The 17,729-nt window shown below is 37.0% G+C and overlaps 2 protein-coding genes and 1 pseudogene across 4 annotated transcripts in view; 1 reads left to right on the top strand and 2 right to left on the bottom strand.

Annotated features, from left to right (window-relative positions):
- Nucleotides 1-4,790, bottom strand: part of LOC117995202 (retinaldehyde-binding protein 1) — a 30,479-nt gene extending 25,689 nt beyond the window's left edge. The window contains exons 1-2 of one of the 3 annotated variants that reach the window (XM_034983231.2): nucleotides 4,655-4,790; nucleotides 1,751-1,993 (exon numbers count right to left, since the gene is read on the bottom strand). In XM_034983231.2, the coding sequence (XP_034839122.1) occupies nucleotides 1,751-1,978 (228 nt within the window). In that variant the 5' untranslated portion in view covers nucleotides 1,979-1,993; nucleotides 4,655-4,790. Of the gene's footprint in view, nucleotides 1-1,750; nucleotides 1,994-4,413; nucleotides 4,591-4,648 lie in introns of those variants that run through there. The other 2 variants (XM_069498690.1, XM_069498692.1) reach the window with 2 other exon arrangements.
- A 4,052-nt stretch (nucleotides 4,791-8,842) lies between these two features.
- On the bottom strand, nucleotides 8,843-14,822 carry l(2)37Cd (general transcription factor IIIC subunit l(2)37Cd). The gene is made up of 8 exons (XM_034982678.2): nucleotides 14,583-14,822; nucleotides 14,283-14,490; nucleotides 13,253-13,367; nucleotides 12,170-12,461; nucleotides 11,620-11,830; nucleotides 10,846-11,024; nucleotides 9,978-10,160; nucleotides 8,843-8,959 (listed from the first exon to the last, which is right to left on the bottom strand). Exons 1-8 carry the CDS (start codon nucleotides 14,694-14,696, stop codon nucleotides 8,861-8,863), a joined length of 1,401 nt encoding a protein of 466 aa, XP_034838569.1. The 5' UTR covers nucleotides 14,697-14,822; the 3' UTR covers nucleotides 8,843-8,860.
- Nucleotides 14,823-15,601: 779 nt separating this feature from the next.
- LOC117996767 (F-box and leucine-rich repeat protein 13-like) lies at nucleotides 15,602-17,697 on the top strand (annotated as a pseudogene).
- Nucleotides 17,698-17,729: the final 32 nt, after the last annotated feature.

Raw genomic sequence — 17,729 nt, 5'->3', positions numbered from 1 at the left:
AGCTGAAAATTTATCTGCGTACAATACGCAGAGAAACTGTTTCGGCCATAGTTTGTTTGAATGTTTGTTTGGATCATGGTGGCTTTGGGAGATAACAGGTACTTAATAAAGGTGTACAAAATCTTACATCAAAGTATAAAGTAATTTTTTTATGTATTTTCGGAATAGTATTAGAAATCATGCATTGCCAGACACTTAGTATGGTGGCAAACTCCTACCAGATACTCTTACACGGCTAGCAGGGGGTTGCTGCGACACTAGAGTCTGGCAATGCATGACGTGATTTATAATACCTACCTACTACTTATTCCGAAGAAAATATAAAAAAATTAGACTTTATACTTTGACGTATTTTTTTTAAACCTTTATTACTTGTTAAGTCCCAAAGCCACCATGATCCAAGTAAACATCCAAACAAACGTTCCTCCCAGTGCAATGCAGGGTGAAAACAATGCGCAGAGAAACTTTCAGTTTTTATAAAATAACGAAGGTCTAACCCGCACTGGCGCTCTCTCTCTATAGTAATAGGCAAGTACTACCTACCTTTAGTTTTTAAATTAATAGACTGTTCTAAAGATAGAATAATGTTTCATATCCGTCACCTGTATTCAATGCACTAATAGTAAAAGTAACACTTTATTTAGTAGGTAACCATTTACGTAATTATTACGATAACCATTTAAGCAGCCCAATGACCGGTAACCTGTTTGCTAAGAGCTACATTTGGATCTTACTTGGGAACTATGACACCTTTGACCCTGCAATTGTAGATTTTTGCAAAATATTCCACGAGGTCGCTAGCTAATCGGTATACCTACCTACATAATATAGTACCTACGCGACAAGTTGAGATGGTAATCGGGGCATGAGGCGGGGCGGGGGGACGCCTCGCACGCGCGGGTACTGTCTGGATGTGCGGGACGTTCCCTCTCCGATTGATAGGTAACTCTTCAAATCAAAGACCAAATATGTTCATCATCATTATCTCAATCCCATCGTCTAACGGAGCGTAGGTCTCCTCTCAGATTGAGAAGCGTTTAGGCCACAGTCCACCACGCTGATAAAATGTGAATTGGATTGGTATGTGCTTAGTAGTGGTAGGTACTTAGCCTGATAGTAGTAAGACTGGTAAGTATCAATACCCAGTCTTTATTCACCATAGATCCACATATAAAAAGTGACAAAGCGAAAATTTTAAATAGGTACCTAGGTACCAAGTTCAAATGATATAATGATGATGATTATGTCCAGATTATGTCATACAACAACCTTAAAAAAGATAAAGATTGTTTAGGAAGCGCCCCACGAGTCGTTAACCGCTCGTAACTGAGCTATTGCTCAAACTGTAGATCATTATTCTTTGTGAGTTGCGCAAAGAGAACATTGGGTGGGTACTGGGTACTCACTTGCAAAACACTGCCTTCATTTTGAACACATACTTCTCCAACCTAGAACTTTTAAGTATTATAACAAGTGTATACTTAATTACTATTTTCTACCCTGGTTTTTTTAAATAGGTACCTAGGTATATAAAATCGGAGGTAGGTAAGTAGGTTTTTACTACTTATTTTCGTTCCCTTTAACCTAGCTTTCTAATTTGTCTACTGGCTACAGTAAATCCATTTAAGTAAGTACAAATAAGAATATTCATAATTTTTCCAAACACCCTACCTAATTTAAAAAAAATATATATATATATTGTTATTCGTAGCGCTTTAAGGAAAAATAAATCAAATTTTTAAGTGCTTACCAATGCCACGGCGCTCTCCGGATACCATTTGCAAGGGCGCAGAAATATTGTAAGTAGTTCTTCGTCTTCACCAAAATATAAATCTCTGTTTTCCTTGAGAAGTTCTTTAAGCCTTTCTAAAGCTTCTCGTACTCTTTCCGGAGTTTCGCGTAGTTCTTTTTCGGCTATAGCCTTCGTCTCTTCTGACAATTCCACATTTCTTTCAATTCTAAAGTCACTGGAAGTCATCTTTCCTTACTGTGCCTGTAACAAAAAAAAATTTAATAGATAGGTTTTAGGTAGGCATTGAATTTCTTTCTTATAAAGTTACCGAAGTTGATTTTATGAGAGTATTTTTATTTCATACAAAATAAATACCTATTAAAGTAACTAAGTGCCTGTGTAGTGCCTACCTAGGTACTTAATCGCCTTTCAACTGTGATAAGTAAGTTATTGTTAATTTAGAAAATTTAAATATAAATATAGAAGCTAAGGTAGGTAATTATATACCTACTTAATTGTAAATCATGACCTCTATTTGTAACTCGATACGTTTTATGTTTAAAACAATAGACTGACTGACTCATCAAGTCCCAGCCCAAATTTTTGGGCCTAATAACCTTGCACAGAGGTGCATAATTATATCCCTTATAACGCTACTAAAGAGTATTAAGTAAGTAATTATATTTTCGCCGAGCGAATTTCAATTTTAAATAGGTCAATAAATTTTTAATTATGTACAAGCCCTTATTGGCCCTTAATGGGTGCAAGTGTCCTACTAGCTACTTTCTGGCTTCACCTACGTCTTTTTTTTTGTATATTTAGGGGTGTCAGGCTGACTACGGCGTAAGATTCCTAGTCCCATGGACTCTTTTAATTATTTATAAGTGAAATACCATACAAAAAACAAACAAAAACACATCAATAGATTTTAATGAGCGACCGCGCGTCTTTTGACAGTTGCAAACTTATTTAAAAGTGTGCAACTAGCACGTGTTTATCAGTTACTCATATTTTATCCATAAGATAACATTTTAATTTAGTCTTTTGATTAATTTCATAAAATTGATATTATATTAGTCATACTGCGTGATGTACCTACTTTTAATGCTACAAAATGCTAATAAGTTGATTACTTCCAACCTATCTTAATTTTTTGAAATTGAAAAGCTTAAGCTTATCCTTAAAAATATAAATAAGTATGTACTTATATTATGTTGGTACATATACATATTTGGTGGGGTTTGGTGGTTATCTATAACCACCAAACCCCACCAAACGCGCCAACTATTCAAACCAACAAAGCTTGAAGGCCCTTTACGGTTCAAGGGCTAACCGAAATTCAAAAGATCGTGGGGTATACCACATAAGTAAGATTTTTCTCATACTTACTCCTCCTAAATAAGCTTATATTCCCTTGGTGTAAAGGGTAAATAATTTAGCCATCTTTAACCTGCCTACCTATAATATTTGTTACTTAATTATGAAATAAATAACCCAACCTGATTTTGTGTGTTTATCTGTGGCACTGTGAAGCCCAAATTTTTTCATTGTTGACGATCAAATCCGGGTGGAAGATAAAATGAGAGCGTAGGTATAGAATAAGTAATATGTTTTGTAAAATTTACTCTTGAAGATAACCCCCCGAAATTTCACGTAGGTAGGTACTACATCCATAACAACTTTAGATAGCAACCGAAAACCTGCCTAATATTATTTTTGATTGATTAAATAAGCTATAGATTAATATCAAATCAGATTTGTAGCTGTACTGCATAATTGAAATAATAAATGAGCGAAATTATAGGTTCTTGTGCACCGAATAATATACTGCATCTCCCCGGCTTTTGACGACTTCCCGGTGCAATGTTGAGCGCTGTGATCTCAAAACTTAAAAGTCCCGAGTTCGATCCTAGCTGGAGGCATTCGAGAATTTATATTCTGGCCTGATGAAAACCTTGCCTAGGATTACCTTAGCACTAATCTTACTCTTAGTTAGAGAAGAATGAAATGGGGGTATTAGACATGTTAAAGTATTCGCTGAGGGCCATAATAGGTAGGTAGGCACCTATTTTGTTGGTTTTGTTTATTTCACACCTATCTACGGAATTCTAAAATCTCTGAATAGACTATTTTTATTATTTTTATTTTTATTCAGATACAAGTTAGCCCTTGACTGCAATCCCACCAGGTAAGTGACGAGATGTCAGTCTAAGATGGAAGCGGGCTAACCTGGAAGCCGGAAGACTAGAACAAATCTTGTGAAATTCTACTAGATATTGACATGTCTAAGTACTGAAATAGGTACTGCGTAGACTAAAGTTTTCTTTGCGAACAAGATGAAGATAAGTAAAATGACAGGTGGAGATGGCTATATCGGGGTGGGGACGCCCCACACCCGCACAGCCCCCGCGTTAACCCGGTGTGGGCGAGCGTGGTTGACGTGCGGGTGTGCAGGGCATCCTCCCGCCTCATACCCCGATTGCCATCTCGACCTGTCGCGAGCTTATCCCTACATAGAATCCCTAGACACATCGATATTATTACTAATACAGCTATGAGTATGGTACCTATAATATCTAGAATTCAGATTTGAATCTACGGCCGTCTTGGTCATTACCTACCGTTAGCTTAATTGTATTAAACTAGGCACACTCACTAACTAGGTAGTATAACACTCTTACCTGTGCAATTCCAATAAAAAATAGATAAGGGTAGGTACAATATTTTTTAAATAACATCAATAGTTAACTTATAAGAAAAATTAATAAAAATACGCAAATTCACAGCTGACTTGCAGAATAATTAAATGCACATGCACAATGGACTGCAAACACAACACAATACAAACTGGTAAAGCTACGCTCCAGTTTGTTCACAAAATAAATATTAATTGTCGGAATATTATGAAAATCACACACTAACCTCACTCGCGCGGTGAAAACTCGCGCGCCTGGGGAAATGACAAAGGGGCGGGAAATCGATCGTGCAGCGTGAGAAAGAGCGAAGCGAGTGTGCGCGCGCGCAGCGTGGCGCCGGTTATATACTGACTTGATAACGCAGCCGCTTTGTGCCCTCGAGCGTTTGCGCCTCTTTGTGTTAAGAAGAGGTCGAGCAAGGGGCGGAAATTGAGATAAGAAACATTTATTTTTCACGTAAACTTTAGCCGAATACTCACTAGGCATAAGGACAAAATAAATAATTCTGTCCTGTGTGTGAAACTTGATACTTGAGACAATAAAGATGAGTAAGATAAATATTATTATGAATAGATAAAGTATATTTTTAAAAACATCATTTGCATCATATTATTCTAATCCTGGGATTTACATTCGCTCTTTACCTACTCGTAGACCGTATATCCACAAGGTATGTCAGAGACAGAAACAGCGAGACTGCAGCGAATACGTACCGAGCAGAGTTTATACCTATGTATGTATTTAGTGGTACCGAAGGAAGTGTACCATGAGAGATGTAAGTAAGTGTACATCACTACCCATATTATCACTACCCATATTATAAATGCCAAAGTGTGTTTGTTTGTTGGTTTGTCCTTCAATCACGTCGCAACGGAGCAACGGATCGACATGATTTTTTTGTATGGGTATAGTTTAATACCTGGTGAGTGACATAGGCTACTTTTAAGCAGGCGGGTCACCTGATGTTAAGTGATTACCGCCGCCCATGAACATTTGTAGCACCAGAGGAACCGCCGATGCGTTGCCGGCCTTTTAGGAATTTGTTGGTCCGCCCCTTGAATAAATCGCCCCATGTTGTAATTAATCTAAAGGGAACACCGTCGAAGGAAGTTGATTCCACAGTTTGCATGTGCGTGGAAAAAAGGATCTGGCACAATGGGTAGTCGAAGTGCTCCAGAAACCCAGGTGTTGAGGGTGGAATTGATTGCGGTGGCGTGCGGTGCGGTTGTAGAAAAAGGAGGGTGGAATGAGATCAAACAACTCTTGGGTACTTTTGGGTAATCCAGCCCCTTATACCTACCTAAAATCCAACCATTAAGCGTTTTTCGCACATGGGGCCTTTTTGCCTTCAATTTTTCCTTCCAACACTAATCTTGGTAATGTCCCATATAGAAAGCGAGCTTGCTCTGCATGGTGAAAATAGGTTTTTTTTTGTTACAAGAGCTGAAAGAATGAAGTAATAGTTACCAAATAACATATGGACTAAGTTATAATAAAATTGTTATTCATTGATTTTTTCAAATGTTTGAAACTGATCTACTTACCTATAATAGGTACCTATTCTTTATCGGCCTGGATACCGGATATCCGTTGCATCTCTAATAAAAAGTAGGTAAATAGCTGAATAATCTACATAATATGACTCAATGCAGACGTTGGAGTCTTTGTTAATACTTACCTACCATACTTATTTTGATTCATATCTATATCGACTGACAAATTATTAGAATAATATAAATAATATACTTAGTTGCTCTACGTGATAAAATATGAGTAGATAGGTAGGTAAGTTCAAAGATGAGACAGTGTTCCAACTCCAAAGTACGAGTAAAGTTGGTAGGTATAGATAGGGTTGACACTACTTGATTAAGGGTTACCACTTACCAGCATCAAAAATACGGGTTTTAGATTTTTAGAGCAACTCATGAGTTTCTTAACGGTTCTTTTTAGTAGAATTTGCTTACCGAAGCGTCGGGGGTAGTCTTAACTTGTCAGAAGAGAGTTCTTATGACATGTCAAGGCTCTTAGGGTGAGATCTATAGAATGCACCACTGCTTAAGACAAGAGTTAAGAGACAGATATATAACTGATATAAATCTATCTCGTTTTAACTCAATCTTAAGTCTGAGCAAAGTCAAAGTGCGCTTTATAAATCTCTGGCTTAGTTAGGACAACTTGAAATAAATATTTCATTTCATTGCCCTTGTCATATCTACACTTGTAAAATCTCAGGCATAAGAAATATCATACCTATTCTCACCAGTTAAAAAAACATACCTATTCTCAGTACCAATTCTGTTGTACACAAACTATAAACTAACATGACAGGTATAAATACAGTGCTATCTTTCTATGATCTTTACTGAAAACTAGCTTATCCCCGCGACTTCGTCCGCGTGGACTACATAAATTTCAAACCCCTATTTCACCTTCTTAGGGGTTGAGTTTTCAAAAATCCTTTCTTAGCCAAGGGCGGATCCAAGGGGGGGGGTCACGGGGGTCATGACCCCCCCCTGGGCTGCGTCCAGGACCTAGGTGGACCACTAATTAAAATTGTTAAACATAATGTTTTTTATATTTTTATATACCTAAATTTTATGTAAGTTCCTTCAATACTTACTTAATCAATTTAATATAATATTTTGTATGATGGCAAAAACATTATGTTCTTGCGAACAAACGCATCCAAAATTTGAATTTTACCGCGCCACCGCTACCTTTCATCGAGATGTCACATTTCGTGTGTCGTTCTTCAATTATTGAAGAACATCACACGGCACATGCCCAGGGCCCACGGTCGATTAGGGCCCAGTAGTCCCTGCCAGATCACCAAACTATAACAGACCAACCGATATTTAAATACCCAAAAACATATTTATTTCGATAAAATCAACGGTCAAAAAAGCCATCTCAAACAAAGGACCGTAGAGATTGTTCAATAGTCTTATATCCGATCTTTATTGCCTTTACGCAAATGATAGAATATTTCATTCTTTTTCACACTTTTTAAAAAATTCCCGACAGTAAAAACCTCTAAAAGTAAAAATTAATATGTATTATATACCTATAATGTATTGGTCGGATTGGTCCTTTACGTTTATTATTTATAGTAAAGTTTTTATTATCCAAGCGCTCGTTGCATCTGGGGACCCCTAAAGATAATAGAACTATTCTTTATACAACAGATGACTTTATAGTTTTTAGTACAAAATTTTTGGCATTTATCTATATCGTAATACAATATTTCTGACATTTATCTTTTCTTTTTTTGTAAATAATGTTATAAATTTTGCGCTCGCTTCGCTCGCACGTACGGTCCACTACGATTAAAAATCCCTTCCGAGATGCAAGCTATCACTGAGTAGTACCTACCTACCTACATTTGGCCATGAAAAAGTACCTAACAAGATGATAGACAGACAGAAAATTTCTCTTCTTTTGCTCTGTATTAGTTGTTGCCCGCCCGCAACCTTGTCCGCATTGATTTAGGTTTTCAAAAAACCGTAGGAACTCTTTGATTTTCCGCATAAAAAGTGTATGCAGGTTTCCGGGATGAAAGCTTTCTCTGTGTAGTACCTGGTCAAAAAGATAGACCGTCAAATAGTAACAGATAAGTAGATAGACACGCTTTCGCATTTATAATATTAGTAGCTACCTTATGATTTTATCGTAAATATATGAAAAATTTCGCGCTCGCTTCGCTCGCGCTTTTACTTTATATTGGTTGATGCCCGCAACTTCGTCCACATAGATTTAGTTTTTTAAAATTTCCGTGAGAACCCTTTAATTTTCCGGGATAAAAAGCCGTTTCCGAGTGTAAACTATCTCTGAATAGTACCAAATTTTGATTTAGAATATGGACTTTGAAAAGGTAACAGATAGATAGAAACATTCGCATTTATAATACGTCTTGAACGTGACTAATCTGCTTTCTTTGCCTATTCCAAGAAAATAGTACCTACTCTGTCAAGATCATAGGGGCCCCGTTATTCTAATGTGCCCAGGGCATCCAATAGGTTAAAGACGGCCCTGCGTGCGGGTGTGCGGGGCGTCCCCCCCCCCCCCAACCCCCGCTCGTCATACCCCGATTACCAACTCGACCTGTCGCAAGAGTTCGAGATGTTGTGACTTGACCACGACTATGTGACCCCCCCCTGGCACCAAAGCTGGATCCGCCCTTGTTCTTAGCGGATGCCTAATAGCTATCTGCATGCCAAATTTCAGCCCGATCCGTCCTTTGAGCTGTGCGTTGATAGATCAGTCAGTCAGTCAGTCACCTTTTCATTTTATATATTTAGATAAATTAATCATTAGTTTTAGACCAGTCAACATAGTTTAGAGATGTACAACAGAACAGTGGTACCATTGTTTCTACAGGTATTGGAATGGTTGGAAAGGAAATAAAACAAATAAATAGTAGAGTAACTCATTATTATGTATTCATTGATTCGTCTATTTCATTGACAGAAGTACTCGCACCGCTCGCGTCCTCTTCATCCGACTCCGATGGTGAGCCTGACGAGCTGCCTACCTGCAATGGATAATATACTATGTTAAGATCACTACACAGTATTTCGGATAAGTGCGAGTTTAATTCACGTGACGAGGGTTCCCAACGATAAATATGTCTGTTTGTTTGCACAATATTGAGATTTACCATGTTAGGTACTGTTATTGTTAGACTTCTTATAGGTTTTCCTGGAGTCTATAAGTAAAGCACTATACATACAGATAGTATTTTTTTTCAAAACTATTAGCTCAATACCTATAGAAATAAGGGGGGTGGAATGGTTAACTTACGTCGATTTTCTTAATTAACTTTAAAACTATTTTTTTTTTAATTTTAAAATTGAGACTCACAAGCCCTTTCATTTGATATTTGATACTGCTCTTCGAAGTGAAAACTTCTTTAGCCGCGTTGAGCTATTATTTGAGGTAGAGGCAAATGTCGCGACACATTTTTTATACTCGTGCATAAAAGTGTATGGGAATTTCTATAGTGCCTGAGCCTAGCATCCTATGCTCTCCTGGTCACGTCAAAAGATCTCCGACCTTGAACTTGCGCAGTGTATGATATATCTGTCTACATATTTGGTTTCTTGTTAAAAGTCCTCTGTACCTGCGCAGTGAGTGATTTATCGAAGTATGGCTAAAGCATACGTAATGATCAAAAGAGGTGAAGTATGAGAATGAGCTCACCCACAGCACAACTTTCCCAATCGAAATGAAAAGTAGAGTTTTTAACGGGATTTAGGCGGCGTCCTATTGTCATCGCTCGTGCGATGATGCGTGCGTCCGACAAACAAACTGTGTTCTACTGAATGTCCTATTGAAGATCGCGCGATCATGCGATTCGTTCATATTGTAGTTCATCGCACGATGAAATCGCATCGCATCATCCCACGAGCGATGACAATAGACGGCGCCTAAAACCAGCCTCCCGAGCGACCAAGTGAAAACTTCTTTAGGCGCGTTGGGCGGTTTAGGGATGGGTAAAAGCTTTCAAGGTCGCGTCACCGCCATGCTAATGACAGCAGCGATGACTGTACCTCAAACTTCAGGTCGGCCCTGTGCGTGTCGAGCAGCGTCTGCTTGGCGCTGCGGAAGATGTGGTCGCGGCACAGCTGGTCGGTGTCGGGGGGCAGCCAGCCGCGCCGCGCGTGGCACAGGTAGCCGGGCGGGGGCTCCAGCGCCAGCAGCTCCTGCACCTCCGGCAGCTCCACGTCACAGTACTGACAATTTTGAACACAATATTATACCCTATGCTCTATGCAAGCGCAATAGGCACAGCTTCACAGTTCACACCTCCCGCTAACTTTTTATAAATACGAAAGTGTGTTTGTTTGTTGGTTTGTCCTTCAATCACGTCGCAACGGAGCAACGGCTTGCCGTGATTTTTGGCATGAGTATAGTTAAGGACCGGGAGAGTGACATACTTTTTTCCCAGAAAATTAAACGGTTCACACGGGGTTTTAAAAACCTAAATCAACGCGGACGACGACTGCGATACCTTGCATCCCGCGGACGGGCTTCTACGGATACGCTAATTTTAGTCCTGGAAAAGTTCCCACGGAATTCTCGAAAACCTAAATCCACGCGGGCGAAGCCGCGGGCATCAGCTAGTGATATTATATAGTGTAATTCGGAATGACACCCTTCCTCCGATATGCAAACAAAAGACAGTTCAACTTAAGATTTGTGCCTGTTGGTAAATAAAGACCCAAAAATAAATAATATGACCAATGTGTTTTTGTTTCTTTTATAAAAGGTATATAAGTATGTTTCTTTTGTTTATTAGCACATGAATTATATAACAATACCTACCTATCAGATAAATATAAAAGTACTTGTAGAGGACATCTAGATAAGTGACTTGTGTGATTGCATCAATTTCCTTCAATCAAAAATACATCTCACCTGATAATAAACTTGTCGTTGTGAGGGTACCATTCCTGGACGGAAATATACAGCGCCTTCGTACACTATGTCTTCCGATGTGAGAGGCTCCGAGGCGTCCTTTTTGTAATGTCGTATTCGATCGGTTTTCTTGCAGTGGACGACTTGATCACGAGTCATTACCATTGAATGAACTCCAGCTAGAAATCATCATTATTAAAAAATTGTGGTTTTATCTATACTACGGGTATATCTCTCTCTGGGCTGGTTTCCGCACTTAAACGTTTCCGTCTGTGGTGCGTGCACTACGGGTATATATCTGAGGTACGGAACCCTAAAAAAAGGAAAAAACCAGCCACGTGCAAGTCAGACTCGCGGACTGAGTGTTCCGTACTACAATCGTATTTTATCGACATTTTGCACGATAAATCAAAAACTATTATGCCTAAAAATTAATAAAAATCTGTTTTAAAATGTACAGGTATAGCCCTTTTATAAATTACCCCACTTAGTATAGCAAACTTACTTTGAAAGTCGAAAATAGCAATATTTGTTCATGAACACATCGTAATTTTTTTCTTGTGATGTAATGTAACCACAAATTCAAGATTTTCAAATATTTCCCCTAATGTCTGCTATAGGAACTACCTACTTGCCAAATTTCATGATTCTAGGTCAACGGGAAGTACCCTGTAGGTTTCTTGACAAACAGACAGACAGACAACAAAGTGATCCTATAAGGGTTCCGTTTTTCCTCTTGAGGTACGGAACCCTAAAAAGAAAAGAAAGGAGAACCTGCATGTCGCATCCTAAAGTCTAACGTCTGATATATCCGTGCTCCGGGCTCTTTCCTGGGATCGTAGCCGTACTTGACCCACATCATCCTCCACGGGCCCTCCTTCATGTAGATCGCCAAACACGGCACTATCACTTTGAGGGAGTTTATCTTTATCTTTGTGTGATACTTTATGAGGTTTAAAGACCATATTGGTCTCTCATCGAAAAGCTGTAAAAGTTTTATTCATTTTGTTAATCAACAACAAGAAAGTTTCTTTTATTATATTTTTTCTTTTCAATTATAAAGAATATTATTTTGACAAGTAGGAGTCCCGGGTTCAATTCCCGGCAGGAACAATTTAGGAATTTCTAATTTCTGAATTGTCCGAATTCCGAAGTAGTCATAGAATTGTTTATATGGTAGCTTATGACATATGAGGTAGATATTTTTTATATCCATATTTTCACGGATTTGGATCGGCTGTGTGATCGCTCTAAGGCTACGGCCGTGGCTAGTTACTAGCCTACCGGCAAATTTCTCACAATCTCGATTGAATTAAATACCTACCTTTTTAACAGTTTCGAATTCCTCTTTCAATGGTGGATATATTGACTCCCGAGTATCCTTCCTCTTCAAATAATACCCATGTGGTTCCAAGGGCAAGTCTTCAGATAAATTGAATGTGTATCTAGCGATCGGCAACCCGCGATCTACTCTAGACTTATGAACATCATTGTCAGCAATCATCAACTCATCTTTGACTGATGCCTTTATGTACCTCTTTTCTGTATAGAAATAGTTAATTGGTTTGTCTAGTCGTGCGAAACTTGAAGGTGTGATAAACATTGGTGCTGGCTCTCTGAAAAAGTAATTTTTTCAGACTAATAATCACTAGCTTTTAATCAGTAAACTTAGACTTTTTACCATATAAACACAGTAAGGCAATTTAAACAAGTATGTGCATAACAAATACTTGCTGTGTAAAACTTTTATTTTTATTTTTATTCTGATACAAGTTAGCCCTGACTGCAATCTCACCTGATGGTAAGTGATGATGCAGTCTAAGATGATAGCGGGCTAACCTGGAAGGGGTATGGCAGTTTTTATTAAACCCATACCCCTTTGGTTTCTACACGTCATCGTACAGGAAAGCTAAATCGCTTGGCGGCACGGCTTTGCCAGTAGGGTGGTAACTAGCCACGGCCGAAGCCTCCCACCAGACCAGACCAGAATTTTAGAAATTATAAAATTCCAAACCCCTGCCAGGAATCGAACCCGGGACTAATAAGACCACAGTACTCACCACTGCGCCAGGGAGGTCGTCAAAAAGGGCTTTGAGCCCTTAATTAGAATATTAGTCCTTAAATAGAGAATTATTCCTGAACCACAAGAGGTTAAATTAGGTTAAGCTATGAATATTAAGTAATCTTAATGTAATACATACATCCTATGCTATGCACTCATTTAAGTCCATGGTTGAAAGACATGAATGAAGAAATTCATTCATGTCTTTCAATTCATATGAATGCAGCTTTACTGTTACAATTAAGTTTAATTAAACCTTAAGGTTTACAGTTGAACCTTAAGTAAGCTTTGGTAATTAAATATCAAACATTAAAATTAAATAAAACCAATTAAGTAGGTACTAACTCTATGAAATGAAACTGATCTATTCCACTTGGTAATATCTGTTCTAAAAAACACTGTGGTGTGTTAGACTTCAGGACAGGTGTGGTCACTGGAAAATATTGATAGTCGCACATCGCTGAAACAACATTGAATATGAAGTACTTTAAAAATTCTATAAATAAAATCCCAACTAATATTATAAAGGCGAAAGTTTGGATGTGTGTGTGTGTGTATGTTTGTTACTCCTTCACGCAAAAACTACTGGATGGATTTGGCTGAAATTTGGAATGAAGATAGATTATACCCTGGATTAACACATAGGCTACTTTTTATCCCGGAAAATCAAAGAGTTCCCGCGGGATTTTGAAAAACGTAAATCCACGCGGACGAAGTCGCGGGCATTAGCTAGTAATTAGATAAAGCTGAATGACTGACTGATCTATCAACGCACAGCTCAAACTACTGGACAGATCAGGCTGAAGTTTGGCATGCAGTTAGCTATTATGACGTAGACATCGGCTAAGAAAGGGTTTTTGAAATTCAACCCTTAAGGCGATAAAATAGGGGTTGAAATTTGTTTAGTCCATGTGGACGAAATCGAGGGATAAGCTAGTACCCAATAATAATAAAATAATCATTCAACCTAACAACTCAACCTACAATAATCTAGCATAGACTTATTTTATGGGAATATGAATGGTGTAGATATTGATAGCTGTACTTTTACTGTGTTTACCAGACAATAGGCATCCTTGCTTATTATGTATATATATTGTATGTATGTATGTATGTAGTGGGTCTACAAAACACTAAACAGCATTATGTATTTCTTTCTTTTCGTGTAGTCTTAGGTTTATTATTTGTAATTTGTTGATTATCATCTTAAATAAAAAATGTCTGTTTTTAAAAACCTGTTACCTATTACCTTTAGGTTATTTAATTTTAAGCCTATGCAGTTATTGTACTACATAGGCTGTTGGTGTTCCCAATGAAATAAAAATAAGTTAATCTAAATTCTAAACCATCAATAGAAATCTTTACTTATCCTTACATTCAAACTTATTGATTTTTTTCACAGATCCCACAACTGATGTTGATACAACTTCTCTCTTAATTTCATTGCCAGTTCTTGTTTTCTTTACCTTCAAACTCAGTAGAACACCAGCTGTTGGCTTTGAGTCTGCATACATTTTTCTTATGAATGGATTGTCAGGTTGAAAAGACATTCCAAGCCGTTTTTTATTAGATTGTGAATAACACTGAAAAGTTGGGAAATAGGTAAGTACTTTTACTCTTTTACATCTATGTAATCCATAGTTTTATTAATTAAAATAGGTAGTAGATTCCATACCTGTGAAATCCCCTTCAATCCACCCATACACTCGATCGCCTTTTCGTCATTTTTAACAATACCAGGAAATAACACACAATATAGATCACGATGCAAATTTTTACTTTCGTCCATTTTACTTTATTTATATTAAAAATAAAAGGCCATAATGTTTTGTTTTTGATTTTTCGTAAATCACGTACACCGACAAATAAATGATCACGTAAATGACAGCTGCCCATGCGCAATTGACATCCTTTTTTTGGTCGGTGATTGACATTGACTTGACACTCACATTGACATCTAGGTCCATGGCCACAGACCACAATATGGTCCATGGCTATCAAAGTCTGTGAGTCAAAGCCACGAGCCAAGCGTATTTTATTCATTAAATAAAATCTCTATGCATAAAATTCATAAAGCCCACAGATAAATCCACAAATATAAGCATAGAGATTCGTGGCATAGAGCAATAGCCCATAGTGAGGTATGAAACGAAATCAATCGCATTTTATCGACTATTTCCATCTGGAATCATATTATCGATATTTTGTTTTTTTTTATTTGTTGGAAAAGTACCACACGAAGAAGAAAATAAAATGATGACTCAAAAGTATCTGTAACTTAACTCCTCACGCTCCATTTTCCACTTCTTTGTGTCAAACTTATGATTTTACTTCTTATGCTGTTCGATTGCGGTAGAATGATGTCACGTCACGATCGCAATCACCTCTGATTGGTTGACGCTCGCTCATTATTGGCTACAATGCATTGTTACAACAAGAATAGGAGAAGAATAGGTAGCACAAATTCAATATAAAGGATTGATGCAGGTTTTACGAAATCGACCTCAAAATCGACCAACCGTGGACCAACCCTACTTTTGACATCACAGTTGACCTTGATTCTAGAGTCTGAGCCTCAGACTAACAGTATTAAGCTTGGTATTAAGAGTCTGAGGCCTGAGCAGTTGACCAAAGAGTATATAATCACTATGCAGTTAAATTCTAGAGCAAGTAGATAATCTATGTTCTAGAGCTATGAGTTGACCGTGCTATGTATGAAAAATCAAAAATAGATTTCGATCGATGAATTGAAATCCTAAGAAAAAAATTAGAGAAAAGGTAACTTACTTCATACTTCTTACAAAAAACTGTACTACTACTAACCATGGATGTTACCAACAACTTATGATAAATTATGGTCTTTATTTTGTTTCATTCTTTATATTGTTACAGGAAGTTTCGTGCCATAAAATGACTATTTCAGACAAGGACGAAGTATGGTGTCATATTAATGATTTACCTGATGAATTAATAAGCTAGCTCAAGATCCCACAGTATGGAAACATATTGTATTAATATATTCTGGTAAACCTGGGCAAAGTGAAATAAGTGAGAAATTTCTAGATATTATTACTTCACATTCTGAATACATCTATTGTTTAAAAATACAGTATGTTTATAACTATTCAGTCATAAAATCTGTGATAAAACAGTGTAAAAATTTAATTAGTCTGGAATTAGTCATGTGCAGAGTTGGTAAAGAGTTTGCAGATGATATTTTAATATGGCCAAAGCTAAGAAAAGTAAGTTTAAAAAACTCCATTTTACTTTTGAATAATCTAGATTTATTAATACAATTTGACAATTTTAAAGAGTTAAATTACTTAGCCCTATCAGATTTTGGTTTGAACTCTGACAACTGTTATACCTTATTGCAATGTAGCCACTTAAGTCATATTTTTATTGAAAAGATTAAAGATTTGGATGTAGATTTCATAAAGATGTTAATTTTGTCAAGGCAGAGCATACTGGAGACATTGCATATATATGGTGGAAATTCTGTTGATGATAGCATCTTACAATTACTATCTCAGTGCCCAAAGTTAATAGACTTAGCTATTATAAGATGTGAAAGTTTATCAGATGGAGGTTTACTTTCCTTAACATCTTTAAAAAAAATAGAGCATTTGCAGATCTGGAACAACAACAATTTTTCTGAATTAGCCCTTCTGAAAACTTTGTCCAGTTCAGCACTACTTACTCTAGAAAGCTTAAGTTTATCTAGAATACGAAATGTCACACCAGCTATTGTTGATTTTATATCTGAACACTATAAAAATCTTAAATTTCTCGCGTTATATAAGCACTTCTGATATAGACTCATCAGCAAATGCTGCTTAGTCTATTAAAAATAATAATAATAATATATCAGTGTCCTAATATATTAATACAGATTATGACAGACAGCTGAAGTCTAAATTTAGAAATCTTGATGTTGTCCTTTTTTGAAAATACTATAAGTGTAATAAAAGACCTTAAGAAATCCACATACTAAGTATATTCACTGATTTTGATGATTCTTTTTTGTTTGGTAGGACATACTTGAGAGGTCTATTTTACTTCCGTGAAGATCTGATGAATATCTACGGAGATGGAGAACAGAACTCCTCAGTGGATAAGAGTAAATTGCTCGCGATCAGTGTAATAGCTTAGTAAACAGTAGGTTTTTAACCAGGCATATCATATTTCAGTACAATGGGGCCATTAAAAAATGTGAAATAAAAAAAATTCAAAAAGAAAATAACTGACTTCAATGACCACAAACACTAAAAAGAAAAAATAATTTAATTTATTACCCAAAATACACACCCAGTATACAAGAGTTATTGTAGTTCTATAGCAATATTTTTTGGAGTTGGTGCCAATGATGTGCCATTGTGGAGTCTCAAAACAATATGAAGATTAGATAGACGGTTCGTGCGGCTAATTGGCACCGGCTCCAAAAAATATTACTATAGAACTACAATAACTCTTGTATACATAATATATCTAAATATATAAAAGGAAAAGGTGACTGACTGACTGGCTGATCTATCAACGCACAGCTCAAACCACTGGACGGATCGGGCTGAAATTTGGCATGCAGATAGCTATTATGACGTAGGCATCCGCTAAGAAAGGATTTTTGAAAATTCAACCCCTAAGAGGGTGAAATAGGGGTTTGAAATTTGTGTAGTCCACGCGGACGAAGTCGCGAGCATAAGCTAGTTGGGTAATAAATTAAATTATTTTTTACTTTTTAGTGTTTGTGGTTATTGAAGTCGGTTTTATTTCTTTTTTTGATTTTTTTTTATACATATATATATAATAGAATAGAATGATT

Source organism: Maniola hyperantus, chromosome 1 (assembly GCF_902806685.2).
Source record: "Maniola hyperantus chromosome 1, iAphHyp1.2, whole genome shotgun sequence".
Classification (NCBI taxonomy): Eukaryota; Metazoa; Arthropoda; class Insecta; order Lepidoptera; family Nymphalidae; genus Maniola; species Maniola hyperantus.
Note: the sequence above shows the minus strand (reverse complement) of the source record. Positions and strands in the feature narration are given on the sequence as shown.